We start from the raw sequence: 16,705 nt of genomic DNA on the forward strand, positions 1-16,705 counted from the left end.
AACTTTGGCTATTTGGGGGTGATGGGTGCTTCAGTAGTGTTGTGTAACTACCCTAAAATGTAGTGGCTTTAAAAAAACATTTCATTTTGCTAAGGGATTTGGAAAGGGCTCAGCTGGTTGCTCATCTCTGATTTATGTGATATGAGCTAGAATGGCTGAAGCTGGAGGTTCAACTTCTAAAATGGCTTCTCCACCCACATGTCTGAAGCCTTGGTACTCACTGGCCTCGCTCTGTCTCCATATTGTGTCTAATCCTCCAGGAACTCTCCATGTGGCTTGTAAATCTCAGTATGGTGGTCTCAGGAGAGTTGCACTGTTTACATAGTGGCTGGCTTCTGAGAGGCAGGAAGTGCTCCACAAAAGGGCTTCCTGCAGAACTGGCACAGTGTTACCATATTTTACTGGTCAAAGTAGTCACAGAGCCCACACAAATTCAAGAGGGTAGAGAAACAGACTCCATGTCTTGATGAAAGAGTGTCAAGGTCACACTGCAGGAACACAGGTAGGATGGGAGATGCTACTGCAGCCATGTTTGGAAAATACACTGCCACAAATAGAGTGCGGGCAATTTTAGGTTTCTTTATTGTACCTTTCTGCATGCGTTATTTTTATAATCAGAAAAAAAATTATTAAAAGAAATATCCTGCACAACAATGCAGGCAACCATTAGTGCAAGAGAAGTTTCAGTTAGCTGAACCTTTCTGTGCCCCCTGGGTTCATTTACTTTCAATGCTAGTGGCTATTTCTAGGTGATCAATCAGGAAGAAGGTAGGAAAGGAGCTGTTACATCATTAAGCCACTCCCCAAATTCTGGGCATTCTGATTTTCTGGCTTTCCTGAAGTCATTTCACATAAAGGTTTCTTCTCGATGCCACTTTTTGTCTCTTTGAAGTGATCAAATTCCTTTTTGCCATGACCACAATGATATAAAGTCTTCAACACTGATTTCTATAAACAAATATTCATTGAGAATCATGTATAAGGCACTATCCAAGAGTCGACTAAGTTAGTGTGATACTTATTAAGTACCTACTCTAAGTAAAATAGAATACTTAAGCCAGGAATAATAAAGTATACAGAAACTAGATGATTTACTGCCTTCAAGATATTTATATTCATAGGCAGAAATATAAGAAAATAATAAACATAACATGCAAAGCAAAAGGAAATAAACTCTAAAACAGATGTGTAAGCCAGAGGAATTTGAAGAGAATGGCTTTGCGGAAAAGATAGCATTTGAACTGAGTTTAAAAAGAAAAACATGGTTTTGTTTGACAAGAGAGGACTAAGGGATTCCAGGCTGAAAAAATAGCAAAGATTTAAAGGTGTGAAAATGTTGACCTGTTTTTAGGAAGGCTGAGTAGAAAAACAGGGCTGGTAGAGCTGGGATGGGATGGTGCGTCACCTCAAGTGAGGACCTCGGGGCACCGTTGTTCCTGCCCGAAACACTTTACAGCAAGGCCTGCTTCTGAGGTGACCGGCCAGTGTCTGCTCCCTCCTCCACTCCAGTTCTCACAGAAATAGGAGCCCTTCATCAGAGACTGGACCTGAACACACACCTGGCCTGGAAGTTGCAGGAGTTGGAGGAGTTTGCTGAAGATGGAGCAGGTGCAGTCTCCTTTACTGCCTCACGACAATGAGGTCTATATGCAGGTGACTAAAAAGAGCAGTTCTGGGCCTTTTAGGATTCGTGCTGTGGCTATCACATGGACTAACAGAGTTCTCCCCTCATTAACATGGGCTATTCCTTTTGGTATTTCTGCCTCATTATTTAGCAACCTTTTGATTAATGTATTTCAGTCAAGATTATTATATATTGCGGGCTGAGAGGGCCAGCTGCCTTTGTTCTTTAATACGCTTCACCTTCACTCTTCATTCATATCTGTGCTACTACTGCTTGTCACAATGGCATCTATTGTGGTTGTCTTGGAAAGCCTAATTGATTTGACAAACTATCTTTATTTTGTGGTTTCTATTTGGTCTGTATTATCAATGATAGGAATACTAAAACTGAGATATCAGGACCCAATCTACCTTGACCTTATAAGGTAAAAGTGAGTTCTCGTAAATTTTTCTGTGTGAAATAAAATGTATTGAGTATAAGGAAAAAAAAGAAAGAAAGAAAAAGAAAAAGAGGGTTGGAGCCAGATAGTGAATATCCTGATTGCCAAGCTAAGGAATATGGGTCCCCTCTATAGGCAACTGTCCCCTGAAGATTTTGGGAGGGTCAAGTACTATACCAGCTTGCATTTTTGGTCTGCATATTGGCAGTAGTATATACAATGGTTCAGAGAGGGACACCAAGGTAGGGAGACCAGTTATGAGGCTATAAACTACAATATGAATGACAAAGGGAGGTGGGCCTTAATGAGGGCAGAGGGAAAGAGAGGGGGTGATGGTGGTGATGCATGGACCTGGAAGTGACCGAGTTTATTGGGAAGGGGAGGAGAGTTAAAATACTTCAAGGTTTCTAGCCTGAAAAACTAAAATTAAGACAAGGAGCACTGTTTGATTTTTGAGAAGCTGTTTGAGATGCCCAGTGGAGGCATTCAGGAGGCAGCTGGGGACGGTACTAAGGAGAGGCCAAGCTCACAGGTTTGTCACTGTACCTGGGGGAGTGAAAGAATCCATGCAAGGAGAGAAAAGGGAGTGGGCAGAAGGCAGGAAAATTCCTCCTGAAGGGGGCAAGCAGGTTGAGAGAGGTAGGGGGACACCCAAGAAATACAAGACTGAACTGAAAGGAGGGGAAATTAAGTGTCCCTTGGACAGTAAATCCAGGGCATCAGTAAAAGTGGTTGTTTCCATCAGTTTTATCCAACAGAACTTCCTGTAATGATGGGAATGTCCTATATCTGTGCTGTTCAATACGGTAGCTATAGGCTGCATGTGGCTGGCTACTGAGCACTTGAAATGTGATGAGAGAAAATAAATTTTTAACCTTAAAGTGAAACCCCTGTGTTTTCAAGATAGTAGTTTACAAAAAATGCTTTATATATGATTTAATATATGATTTAATATATGATTTCCATTCATGGTCAGCAAAACCAGTACCAAATAGTTTAAAAGCTTTCTTGGCTGCATTCAACACAATATATTGAGAAACGCTAGATTGAGTACCCTTTTGAATGGGTACTTAATTCTCTATGAGTTCATCTGAATGAACCGGCTGAAAGGGGAATTATATTATTTGAATTGTGGAGAACCCTCAATAAACTGTTCATGTGAAATATATTTACCGCCAACTGCCCATCTCATCATAACCATTCACCCTTCCCACCCCCCACCCTCTTATTGGCAGCACAAGAGCTTTATTTGCTGCCATGCCCGAGAACACAGGCTTTAGGGATGGGGCCCAGCACAGATAATCTAGGCATATTGGGACCCATGCCCCTGGAAACCAACCAGCTGCTACGGCCTTTCTCAGATGTAACTCCATCGCTGTATATTCAGATCCAGGCTCCAGTGTTCCAAAGTCATTCAAAGACATCTTGCTCCCTTCCCAAAGAACTAGTTTATACACCAAGAGTTTTACAAAATTCAAAATAATTTTATTCACTTTTTCAGATTTTTGCTTCCACAAGGTGTTCAGCAAACATGCTAAGGCGACAGAATGTCTAGTTGGTCACGACATGCAACGCTGACCATTCCACTGATGACAGCAGCGACCACGCCCACCTGAGCTACTGGCCCCACAGCACAAAGGGAATTTGCGGGAACACGCCGAACCACACAGCAATCAGCAACCTGAGGTAGGTCTCTTTACAGTACAAAAGACTTCTACACCAGTGTTAGACACTGATTAGCAAGAGCTGCTTAAAGTCGCAGACTTTGGAGAGAGAGAGAGAGACTGTGCGACAACTGCAGTGAGAAAGGAAAACAGACCCACAAAATCCTGAACCCTGTCACTGAACTGTGGAGGTGTGGGACCAGGCAAATGAAAAAGTACCACTGAAAAAAGCAGCAGTTGGCTCCAGGGTTCGGAACCAACAGGTCCAGGAGCCGGATAGCTCTGTGCAGTGGCCAGCGTCAGGAACCTGAGGCAGTGGGGCACTCGGACTGGGTTCTTGTTAAGAAACAACAGCAAAAAGAGGAAGGCAGGAAAGAAACTCCCCTTTGCCGAGGAATGTTTCTGATTCTCGTTCCTGACAGAGGAAATGAAAAAGCGTCTGGGGCTTTGCCCCACTGCCCTCCTGACACAAACAGGGAAGTGACACCAGGACAGAAAGCAGGAGCCCTGAGAATTCACGGCGCTCTGCATGGCCTCCAATGGCCCCCTCTCCTACTCCACCTTGCCCCGGAGTGGTTGTGGGGAGGTGACAGAGGGGGCCGATGGAGGGGCCCACTATTGCCACACATCTTCGTTTTGGACACCCAGAAAACCTGGCACCGTGAAACAACCATCTAGTAAAGAACAATATGCTACCCCTTCCTATAGTCTAATAGCAAAACCAGACCTCTAGTACAGCAAACTGTACAAAAATGATAGAAAGGAATTTGCACTGTTATTAGCACAGTGCTTATTTTAATATAAAATAAACGGCTTACATTTTCACTGTAAATATAGGCTATGTACAGAATTATATATAGATATAGCTACACGTATAAAGCTTCATTATAGGCCTCTGATACATTTATAATAACGGTTCCCTGAACCTTTTAGAGTGCAATTAAGAACAAAAACTAAATTCTGTTTACATGAATATGGAATAAATACAATAATCAAAATATGACTCTCCCTAAAAGTGAAACACACAAGCCAATCCTGAACTGCTGTGCGAAAGATAAAATCGGGAAAGGCAAGGTTTCGGCAGGACAGGAAGAGCGGCCCGCCCCAGCAGGGAATGGCAATGCTCCGAAGGAAAGACGCCGACAGCAAGAAGAGTTAGCCCTTGACAGCTATCTTGTTCTCTGTAGCAGCAAACATGGCATAGAACCGGGAGCTGTCATTGGACAGAAGGACCGATGGGGTGTCAAACTCCACCACCTGCAAAGAAAGGAAACGCCATCAGCATGTGACTCGGGGACACTCAGGGTGACTTAGAGGAATCCACTGCTCAGGAAGGGGCCCAAAAAGCCCCCGAGGATGAAATCAGGGTGACAATTCTGCTAGCCCTGCCATGCCCAAATGGTTTGTTTTTTTTTTTTAACTAACCAGGGTAAAAGGGAAAGGTGCTACAGAAAAACCTCCAGGCTACCTCCACATAATCCTTTCAGCCTTGGATATGAGGGAATTAATCAACAAGATACTATAAGCTGCAGGGGAAAAAACTGCAGCTCAAGCCAAAAGCATAGCAGGCAAATGTCATCTTGTTGTGCAAGCTGATCTAAACCTACAGATGGAAAAGGAACAGCTCAGAATACCAGTTGGCAGGAAAAAAAAAAAGGAAGTGAGTAAGGGATGGACTCAGTCAATTATCTATTCCTAGGATGAACTTCTATGCAGTCACTGAAAATCATATTGCAGGAGAAAAGTGAACGATATGCTGGCAGAACCTGCCTCCCATGATGGTGGCTGACAACGTCACATACTTTCCCAGCCTCCCTTGCTGCCAAGGTTGTGTCCCATGCCTTTGCCCTGCAAGGGGATGGAATAAATACAATAATCAAAAGGCGATCACTGCAAGATTGTCTATAGCTAACAGCACCTGCAAGGAAAGAGAGGGAAATGAAGAAGGCTAGGCTGGAACAGACTGCAGGAAAGCTGGGAATAGCAGGATATGAAGTTCGGCACCACATGTTTGTAAAAAGCAAATAATACATGGTGGGGTGGCTAGTCTTAATACACCTGGGGCAATTCTTGTGTAACCTGGGGCAATTCTTGTGTATGTGAACGAATTAATAAGTATACATGCTCTCTGACCTAAGTCAAAGTGTCACTGTTTACAAGCAACATGAGAACCCAAGAGTGACTCTGAATCAGTCCCTTGATTGGGAGGGCTGTAATCCTGCCAACAGCAAGCAGACTAGAGTCGCTATGGTTGCTCATCTAATGCTCAGAACCATGCTAAGATGCCAATCAGCCCAGTTCTGCCAGGGGCCACTTTTCCTCCTAGACAAGGCCCCAGACAGAGCCCAGTCCCTCGGGGCTCAGTACCTGTCCCTGGGCCAGCACCATAATCCTATCAGAGCCTAGGACTGTATGTAGGCGATGGGCAATCGTCAGCATAGTGCAGTTGGCAAATGCTTCTCTGACGGTCTCTTGAATCAGTAAGTCTGTCTCCGAGTCCATGGCAGCTGTGGCTTCATCTAGAATCAAAACCTGCCAGGGAAAAAAGGAAAAGAGGGGGAAAAAAAAGAGAAAAAGAGGGATCTAACCAATTCCTTAAGCATTCTGATTAATTTAGGCTTTACTAAAACGTATTTTAGTATTTGAATTTTACACCATATATTGTTTTTTTCTGAGTAGGTTATTACACACATACGAAAAACTACTGTTTTGCTTAGAATTGATATAACGTGAAACCCATGTTTGCCTTGATTTCTATAAATAAAAGGATATGCATGTAATACTCATCTAACAAAATGCTCACCCTATTTGCTCTAACTCTGAACAGTATGATAAGCTCATTGGCCAGAAACAAAAGTTGCCCTTGGAAACTAAAGGCTCAGGGAAGTTAAAAACAAAAAACACCCATATATCCAAATTGTGTCAGGGTTAATCCAGAAACATCTCTGGGCATTCTCTTAAAAAGCGCCACTGGGCTCAGAGCCAGGAATGCCTTTAGACCTCAGGCCACAGGTGGGCCGTTCTTCCACCTTCCCATTCTTCTCTGCGGCTCCCCTGCCCCAGCACCCACCCAGCTACCTTACCTTACAGTGACGGAGCAAGACTCTTGCTATGCATAAGAGCTGGCGCTCCCCCACCGAGAAGTTCTCCCCGTTCTCCAGCACTTCAGATTCAAGTTTCAGAGGTAGCTGAGCAATCTAGGGAGAAAGGAAAGTAGAAATTAGAAGGATAAAAAAAGTCAATTTTGAAAAAAGATCCATTAAGTTTTGTCAAAAATCCAGTAGCTAAGGTCAATTATTCTGAAACAGATGAAGGAATTACTAGCCAAGAACCTGGCCCACCTGGAAAGAAGGTACAGGTATGATGATCATGGGTACCAGGAACACATTTTCTAGGACAGTCCCTGTTTCAAATATACTATTCTGTTGGCCTCATACCGTCAAAATGTCCTGAAAATTCCAATATTTTCATGTTCCTAAATCCTGGCAGATAGTGGCCCTAGTTTTTGGGCCACTGAAAATATGGCCATGGAACAGGAGATGGGGTAAACAAAACTGTCTTTCTAAAGTCTAAAGCTTGACAGGCCCGTGGCTGTCAAACTTCTCGTTTTGTAAGCTATAGAACCTATTTTTAAAATGCAATTGTTTGAGGAAGCCCATTCTAAAAGAAGTAAAAGTAGGGGACCCTGAGCTTGACTAAACCCAGGGGCATGAGAGACCCTCCTCCAGGCGAGGGGTACTGATCTGTAGACTGGCCCCTGGAGGGCATCTGCTGAGCTCCCCTAAGAGGTCTATGAATCCAGATGCATACTGCATGTTTTCTGCAGACTAAATCGGCAATATATCTTTTGCACATAGATAGCTGCTTCAAAAGCATGTTTTACTATTATGTTTAATAAAATAGAAATTAATTTAAAAACATTAGTGAATCCTGAGTGGTTGTCATTTACATCTTCTCAATCAATGAATAGTAAAAAATTTGATCATGGGCTTGTAAGAAAGGTGAGGGTCAGGAAATATCAACTTTTATGCCCTTTCTGAAATGCCTGGGAAACCCTGCTCTAAAAGGCTCGTCCACAGACATCTAGAAGTAGAGGGTCATGCCAGGATGGACAGAGGCAGCCTGGGCAGGCTTATGAGTGACCATAGCATCACTGCATTTCCACCCTTGAAATCCCAGCAAGGCTTGCCCTCAGTTCTTTCCTTACACATTCTTTTTTTTTTTTTTTTTTTTACTTATTTTTATTTGCCGAAAGTAAGAAGAGGTCCCAGATTTTTAAACGCCTCAGATCCCAGAATAGCTTCCTCCATCCAGGTTTCAGGGCCGTGAAGTAGCCATTGGCCTAAATAGGAAAATTTCACCAAAAGGGGAGGATTGTATTTTTTCCCTTAACATACATTTTTGCTTTAAGGTTGTCAAAATGATGCTATCTAAGAGGAGTGGTTTAAATACAAGCAGAAGCTGATATGGATTAACTCTCACAGGATGATCTTTTTTGTTCTCTAAGAAGCCTTGAACTTTTGCATCTTATTTCTCTTCAAGTGTGATGGCAGTAAGATTTCTCAGCTTACAGCCACAGGGTAGGAGAAATAAGGAGTAACATGGCATGGGCATCCTGATATTTCTACAGTCTTGTACATGAAGTCTTTATATGTACAAACATCCTGGGACTGAGCATATTTGGGGAGAAACAGCTTGCCATTGATAATCCGTGTCATACAATACCCAGCACAGACGGTGGTGTTGATGGTTAGGCAATAAGCATATTCTTTCCTTTTGACGTGTAACATATTCTCAGCTGAAATACAAAGGGACACATTGCCTGCCCACATGCAAAGCCAAAAAGCATGGACATCAGGAAGACAGCATTCATGCCCATGGTATACGAGCTCACGTAGCAAAGCTCCTCCTTGCACTTAGCGCCACTGGGCAGTGAAACAGCAAGCTCGCTGATGGACTCACTGGTTCTGAGCTCCAGCGCTGGGGCAGGAGCCCGAAAGGCACCAGGGGTACACAGAGAGAAACTGAACCATTTGGCCTCAGGGCGCGGGCTGGAGAGGCAGCCCTCTCCCAGACAGGGCAGAAGCCATTGCTCTCTTTGCCGACAGCCCTCCTCCCCCGCGTGTCGACACAGGCGACCGCCATATCTGAGTCTCCATCAACCTCTACTTACACATTCTTTCATGTGCGTCCTCTCCAGGGCATCCCAAATCTGGTCTTCAGTGTACTGGTTGAAGGGATCCAAATTTGATCTAGGGAGAAACATAATAGCAATTTCTCAGTGATCAACATGTGAGCGACCATCCTGCAAAGGCTGTCTGAGGTAAAAGTTTAAACACACGGGAAAAGAAGGGCTCAACCCCCGTTCAGTTCACAGATGACTCCTTCCCCAACCAGCCAGGGTGGAAGCGGAGATGGCAATGCTAATGGCAGCACTGCCTCTGAGAACAGGCAGGGACCCCCTTTCTTCTTTATAAGGCTTTGTTTTATTTTAACTTTTATAACAGTTATATAGAAAAAATTAAGAAATATAGATATGCCAAACACAAAACAAAAACCAATACATGTTTTAATCACCTCTAATCAGACCCCTAAAAACACACTTAGCATTTTGGCATATATAGTTCTAGATTTTTTTTCCTATGCATATACATATTAAAATATATCTCTATGTACAAACTTAAAAAAAGTGCCCTCTTTCTTTATGATGCACCAGGGTGAGAACAGGGACCCGGTGACAGCTAGCTGACCAGGAAAAGGAGCAGATCCAGGAGAAAGGCAGAGGGAAATTAGAATAAAGGGCAAATCAAGAGGAAGGATTTCACTGGTTCAGAAAGGCAGCTTGGGGACGCTTCTTGCTTACTGTCTGTCCCCACAGTATCTGCTACATGGAAATCAAGGGTACCAAAAGAATAGGACTAGAAATTTCTGGAAATGTTACATTACAGCTGGCAGAAAATAAAACTTACATGATTTCCTAAGTTTGCACAGCTGAGCCCAAATAGCACTCTGAGCTCCAGAACTAAAAACCCAGGGCATTAGCACACCAAGGACTGAGTTTGTTCATCAAGTGGCAGTATGTCTATGGAGCTGACAACAAATGGCCCAAATCCCTCAAAAGCTGTGCTTCTATGATGTTCTACAAACCCCAGCTGCCCGTGCCAGCAGGTCAGCTCTTTACCATGAACTCTAGAAGCTCCTGACTCACAGACCCATGTGAAGTACTGTGCACTTTTGAAACGAACACTGAGGCATCTTGGCGGCAGCGTATTCAAGGGAAGTCTGAAGTTTAACATGCCTTATTTCCAAACTTTCTCCCAAATGATGATTACAAAAATTAAGAAAAATACAGTTCTTTTGTCCTGAGCCAAAAATTATAAGGTCAATTTTATTCTCAGAGGTGTTCCTGTGGCATCTAAAAATAGAGATCTAGGGCCGGCCGAGTGGTGCGTTGGTTAAGAGCTGGCTTGGGACGCCAGCTCTGAGCAGCAGGGCCCGGTTCGGATCCCACATGAGAGTCAGTGACGCTGCGCCCTCTACAGCTAAGATGGTGAACAACAGCTCAACCTGGATCTGGGCTGCCATGAGTCGCTGCCCACGGCATAGGCTGCTGGCGTGGGCTCTTTGTGAGCTGCCATGAGCCGCTGTGAGTGGCCGTCCAATGGCCGGCGAGGGACTGCCTCACCTGGGAAGAGCACAATGATAATATCAACATGGGCCAGTGAAGTGACGTCCTCCACAACTAGACTGAAGGATAAAAGGACAGCGACTTGTCTGTTCCCCTTCCCCGATTCCCAATGCTGTTCCCCTCCCCCAAGTCTCCAATAACATCTTTAAAAATAAATAAATAAAAATAGAAATCTATAGGAAAGAAGAACAGATTTGGTGCTATCTCTCAATTTCTTAATTTTAGACCTGAATCTTCAATAAATTCTAATTCTCTTCTGATGTTGCTTATTTGACCTTGTTATCTCAGCACCCAAAGGGAATGGCTTATTATCAACAGATCCTGGTGATGCAGTCCAAATTCATTAGTGTTTTAAAGAAATGCCAAAACAAACACACCCAAGAGTGCTGACCCTACATGAATCCAGGTGAGAATTCAGTTACCTACGAAACTTTCCTGAATCAGGAAGTTCAAATGCCATTTTCAAAGAGAAGGGGTGGGCTTGGGGGGAGGACCTAGTCAAATAACTGCCCATAATTATTTGAAATTAAATTGGTACCGATTTATTTTTTTGGAGACTGCTAAAAATTAAAGAGGAAATGGTAACATTACTTTTAGAGTGATAAAAAAAAAAAAGTCCTATCTAGGTCAAGTATACGGTTAAAGCTGGTTTTATTTTGAAAGAGAGGCAATTTGAATTAAGAACAGACACAACTTATGGAAACCCATTGTTTTTAGGAGGTAAAAGCTTAAGGTAGGATGCAGTATAAGGAAAGATAATGGAATTAAATATATTCCCTTCTTAGTTACTATTTTAACAGGTCAAGAAGAATTTCATTTTTGGCTTGCTGACAGAGAGAGGCATCATTCCAGAGTAAGTACCAAAGGTGGGAGAAAATACTGGAAAATGGGAAAACACGAGTGGTAATCATGCCTGAAAACCATCCTTAGAACAGCAACTTTGTACTCAGGAGATGACAGCATGGAGTGGCGGGAAGATAAAGGATGATGGTGATGAGCCTGAAGACGGCTGCTACCATTTTCTGAATGCTCAGCATTTCCCCAGGCTCTGTGTTCATATAATCTGTATAAATTTATTCAATCCTCACAACAACAGGTCTTAATGATATCCTCATTTTTATGGACGAGAAAACTAACTTAGGAATGGTCACCCATTTGTTCGAAGTCACAGAGCAGAGATCTGAGCTCAAATCACCAGGCTGCAGGCCCCACTTCGTTAATGAGGTGCCTTACACAGGGGAGCGCCCCCTACCTCTGCAATGAGAAGCATGCGGCGTAGTGGGGAAAGCATTAGACTAGAGTTCATTCAATCTCAGTTCCAGATGGAGGCTCTAACAAGCCCACCTAGCCTCGAAATGAGGCCTGAAGCTCACTCAGGTCCTCACCTGACTGTGCCACTGAATAGCACTGGCTCCTGAGGAATGATGGAGAGTTTGCTTCGGAGGTCAGCAAGGCCAATATCGCTGATTCTCACGCCATCAATCTTGATGCAGCCTCCAGATAACTCCACCAGGCGGAAGAGCGCCATCCCTAGAGAGGACTTCCCTAATGAGTCAGAAAACATGCAGAAAAGCAGCTCATTAGCAAATTCTGTGAAGACAAAACTGGTTTATTCTCAGGGCAAAATCATCTATTTTTCCATTTCTAGTCCATCATTATTTCAAAGAATTAATTCAGATAATGTGTAAAATGATAGCCAGGAACAGAAAAAAAAAAAAAAAAGAACTTTACTGAGCTACCAAGCATATACATTTAAATCACACAGCTTCAACCTGAGAAGGAATGAGAAGGATCGTTAACACCTTCCTGAGAGTAAAATGGAAAAACGCCTCCTTTCACCTTAGGAATGGGTGCACAGCATTTAATGCTTCTCAGGTAAAATGAGGAGAACAGAGGTTTTACAGCAAGGTGCTAGTGGCAAACCAGTGGCCATGTCTTCTCTCTCTTCTGTTCCCCTAACGTAGCTGAGAGAGAAACAAGACAGGGCCTCCCACTGCCGCAGCAGCAACGGCTGGAATGGAAAAATTTCCAGGGTTAACACACAAGGGAAGAAGGCTTTGGCCTGAGTAAATGAGTGGCTGAGGATGACTGTACCACGACAGGGAACTAGAAAAGCAGGTTTGGGGGATAAAATAATGAGTTCTGTAGCATGGTGATAAACACAACAGCTTTATCTCAATTGAATCTTCACTTTAAGAGTGATATAAGTAATACAAGGAGATAACATCAATCTCTCATAATCTCACTGTTATGTTGGACACATTTTCTTTTAGATTTTTTCTCAGAGTTGAGATCATACCAGAGATACAATGTTTTAACTGCTTGTCCCACTTAACATTACATAACAAGCATTCAACCATATTATTAACTTTTCAAGACAAAATTTTGGTGGCTGCAATATATATTCCATCATGTGAATGTACGCTCACTTATCCAGACCTCTGACGCTGGGACACGTAGTTTATTTAAAACTTACTATAACAATGTTAGGGCGTTTTTCTCTGAAAGTGGAAAAGCTTGCTAAATCTATGACCTCAAGGTTAACAACTACATATTTTGGTATTGAATAAATGGCAAAGTAATAGTAATAATAATAATGTTATGGCGTACGTCAGTGCTCAAACTTTGCTTCTACCTTAGATCATCTCCTTGGGATAGATTCTCAGAACTGAAACTACTATGTCAAAAGATATAAACGTTTAAAAAGGACATTCTGTCTAGTGTCCCCCTGACCCCCCCAAAAAAGGTTGACATAGTCCTGTCTATCTACCTTTCTGCAATTCAGACCCATGGTTTCGATTTAGAACTCCAGGATTTTAGCTGTTAGACGACATTTCCTTGGCTGGATGCTGGGTGCCTACATCCTCCTGCTTCCCTGTTCTGAGACACCTCTCATGAGAGTTTCATGACTACATCCATTCAATGGTCACTGAGGGTACAAATATCCTGCTTTGCTCTAAGGTCTGTAGCCATATGTCTGCTGTTGGGGTTTGTCCCCTGGGCTGACCCCGGTCAAAGAACCTAATGGGGGCTGCAGCCCCTGCTGCAGTGGGTTGCCGTGGGCTACCATGTGTAGCCAGCAGCCAGCGTGAGCGGCCAGCAGCCGCAGTGAGCGGCCATCCAGAAGCTGGCAACTGATCTGCCTCACCCGGGAAGAGCGCAATGATGGTGCCAACTTGGGCCAGTGAAGCAACGTCCTCCACAACTAGACTGAAGAACGAAATGACAACAACTTGTCTGTTCCCCTTCCCCCAATTCCCCAGCTCTGTTCCCATGCCCCCAATTCCCCAATAAAAATCTTAAAAAAAAAAAAAGAACCTAATGGGAACCTGGAGAAACATCCACCTTCCTAAAGCAGGACTCCTCACCTCCATCTACCAGAAATGAGTTGGGAAACCCAAGTCCATATAGCAGGACAGCTCTTAATGAGGCCTTCCCCTTCTAGAAGTGACTGGCCTTATTCAGGATTGGGTGATCTGGTTAGTGGCCCCTTATCTGGATATAAGGAAGGGGAGGGAGATTCTCCCTCAGTGCTGAGGCCATGGTTTAAGATCCAAGCTAAGAAAGGAAGGGTGGTCAAATAAATAAGTCAAGTTGTTCCACTTAATAAAAGATGCCTAGGTTTGGAACACCTGGACTGGAAGACTTCATAGTTCTCTGAATCTAGACTACCTTTTCACTGATAGAATATGCTGGTAAAAAAGGCGACGAAGTCCTCACAGCCCCTGGCAGGGCCAGGGTCTGTGAGCCTTGGAAGAAGCTTATTAGGAGCAGAGTTTAGACTTTGTAATTATTTTAGTTTTCTTATTTATTTCTTTTCTGTCACTACTTATGGTTTAGTAAAGTCTTGGTGAAAATTTTGGTCTGTCTTACCCGTGGGAAAGGGAAACCACAGAAAGAGACACCAGTCAGAGCTTTCAGGAAAGCGGGGTACCCCTGGGGGGCCAGTGTAGCACAGGAAATCGGAGGGAGAGAGCAAAGTAAGAGTCTTGAGGACAGTCACCCTCCTTGGCTGAGCACTCTCTTCCCAGTGCCAAAACACGAGAGCCACTATCTTGTTTTCACATGAAATAATTCCTCAAACAGAGAGCAGGAAATGACTTTCTTGTCTTCCTGGCAGGTTCTTTAAAGTAAATTGGCCAGGAAAGATAAAAGGCTTTTTTTTTTTTTTTTTAATGGCAAGAAAAAAAGCTAGAAGAGTTTTGATGAAAAGGGAGCCTGGAGCCCAGAAAAGAGAGAAAGAAAGAAATTACTGAAGTCTTGACCCCAGAAATCTAAAGAGAATATACAATATATTGAGTTGTCGGAAAAGTCATGACGTATTTTTTGTTTTTCGTTGCAAAAATGTGTCATGACTTTTCCAACAACCCAATACTTCCAAGAGTGAGTGAAGTAAAACGCCTAAAACAAAGGCCTATTCTCCAGTTCTCTGCAACTGATATCAGATCAAGACAATACTTTCTGTCTTCAAAGGAACATAGGTTCCTTATTTAGAGCTGTGTTAGCTTCGAATAAAGGTGAGGCTACACTGGCAATAACATATCAGAAACTTTAAATATTTTGACTTCATAGAAATAAGGATGTCCAGGGCCGGCCGAGTGGCGTGTTGTTTAAGAGCTGGCTTGGGATGCCAGATCCCACATATGAGGGCCAGTGACACTGCCCTCTACAGCTAAGATGCTGAACAACAGCTCAACCTGGAGCTGGGCGAGAGCGACGGCATAGGCTGCAGCCCCTGCTGCAGTGGGTTGCCATGGGCCAACATGTAGCCAGCAGCCAGCGTGAGCGGCCAGCAGTCGCCATGAGCGGCCATCCAGAAGCTGGCGACCGATCTGCCTCGCCCGGGAAGAGCGCAATGACGGTGCCAACTTGGGCCAGTGAAGCGATGTCCTCCACAACTGGACTGAAGAACAAAAGGGCAGCAACTTGTCTGTTTCCCTTCCCCTGATTCCCCAGTGCTGTTCCCATCCCCCAATTCCCCAATAAAAATCTTTTAAAAAGAAAGAAATAAGGATGTCCATTGCAGTGCTCTTCATAACAGTAAAACTGACAGCAACCCCAGTGCCCTACAATTGGAGCTTATTAAATATAAATTTGGTGCATCCATAAAATAGAATTTTATATCATGCTGCATAGAAATCATATTAGAGAATATGAACCGACATGGAAAATACCTCATGGTTTTAAAAGTAGGCCTTGAAACAGTATGTGTATAAAATGATCTCATTTTTGTAAATGTATCTGGTGACAGAAAACACCTGACAAGATAGCCACCAAAATGTTAAGAGTAATTATCTCTGGGTAGTGGAATTATGGGTGCATTTCCCCTTTGTACTTTGACATGTTCCATGTGTTCTGCACTGAGAATGTATACTTTTATGATTAGAAAAAGCACTAACTGTTATCAAACCAGGGCTGAAAATAAACCTAGAAACCTGGTTTCACTGAGACCTGAGACACTAATCACTCATCTACAGGGACCTAGTTTGAAGGGATGACAGTGACAGTCAATAAACAGCCAATCATGGGCCCCAAGCTTAAATCCAATAGGTTCACATGTTTCTCCAGAGGCCTTGGAACATCCTTACCTGACCCTGTCCGGCCCACAATGCCGATCTTCTCCTTGGGTTTGATGGTGAAGGACACTTTCTTCAGGACCAGAGGCAGATTTTCTTGGTACCTCATCTCCGCATTCTCAAAGGTCACCTCTCCTTCCTGGGGCCAGTCAGAGGAGGGAGCCTTGTTCTTAATTCTGGCAGGTGCTTCCAAAGAGAGAGTCTGGGGAGACGAAGTGGCTGGTTCAGGCTGACCACAGATTCTGGGGGCTTTGTCATAGAGTAGAAAAACCAGAACCACAGGGCCACCCAGAAGTAGCTGCCGCCCTGGCCCCTTGCTGGGAAAGATTCCACTGGCGGTAAATGTTTATCACCATTAAGTTAGACGGAGACAGAGTACAGCGGCTGCTAGGTTTACACGTAGCAGTTTACAATGGCTACTAAGCAGCAGCTTCGGGAGGTTAGCGACTTTCAAACTACCTTCAGTCTTGAGAAATTCCTCCACAAAACTGCCTTGGAGGCCAAGGGTGGGACGCGAACCCTTCTACCTTTCTTCAACCCAGCAGTTTTTACTGGAAATCTTTGAAAATATTCCACTCAAAACAGGATTGCACCATTTGAAAATCATTGGCCTAAACCCAAAGGAAGACAACTAACATTTATTGAATATTTAATGAGATCCTCGCATTCTGACGTATCTCTCTCAGTCAATCCAGAAGACATGGACTCAAATCC

The 16,705-nt window shown here is 43.6% G+C and overlaps 1 protein-coding gene across 7 annotated transcripts in view; it reads right to left on the minus strand.

Annotated features, from left to right (window-relative positions):
- Positions 1-3,526: 3,526 nt before the first annotated feature.
- The window catches only part of ABCC5 (ATP binding cassette subfamily C member 5), a 72,418-nt gene continuing 59,239 nt past the window's right edge, over positions 3,527-16,705 (minus strand). For 6 of the 7 annotated variants that reach the window (XM_019668457.1, XM_019668495.1, XM_019668504.1 and 3 more), the window contains 6 exons: positions 16,004-16,193; positions 11,801-11,960; positions 8,901-8,979; positions 6,811-6,924; positions 6,095-6,259; positions 3,527-4,984 (listed from right to left, as the gene is read on the minus strand). In XM_019668457.1, the coding sequence (XP_019524002.1) occupies positions 4,883-4,984; positions 6,095-6,259; positions 6,811-6,924; positions 8,901-8,979; positions 11,801-11,960; positions 16,004-16,193 (810 nt within the window). In that variant the 3' untranslated portion in view covers positions 3,527-4,882. Of the gene's footprint in view, positions 4,985-5,497; positions 5,576-6,094; positions 6,260-6,810; positions 6,925-8,900; positions 8,980-11,800; positions 11,961-16,003; positions 16,194-16,705 lie in introns of all 7 variants that reach the window. The other variant, XM_019668467.1, reaches the window with a different exon arrangement.

Source organism: Hipposideros armiger, unplaced genomic scaffold, assembly GCF_001890085.2.
Source record: "Hipposideros armiger isolate ML-2016 unplaced genomic scaffold, ASM189008v1 scaffold_14, whole genome shotgun sequence".
Classification (NCBI taxonomy): Eukaryota; Metazoa; Chordata; class Mammalia; order Chiroptera; family Hipposideridae; genus Hipposideros; species Hipposideros armiger.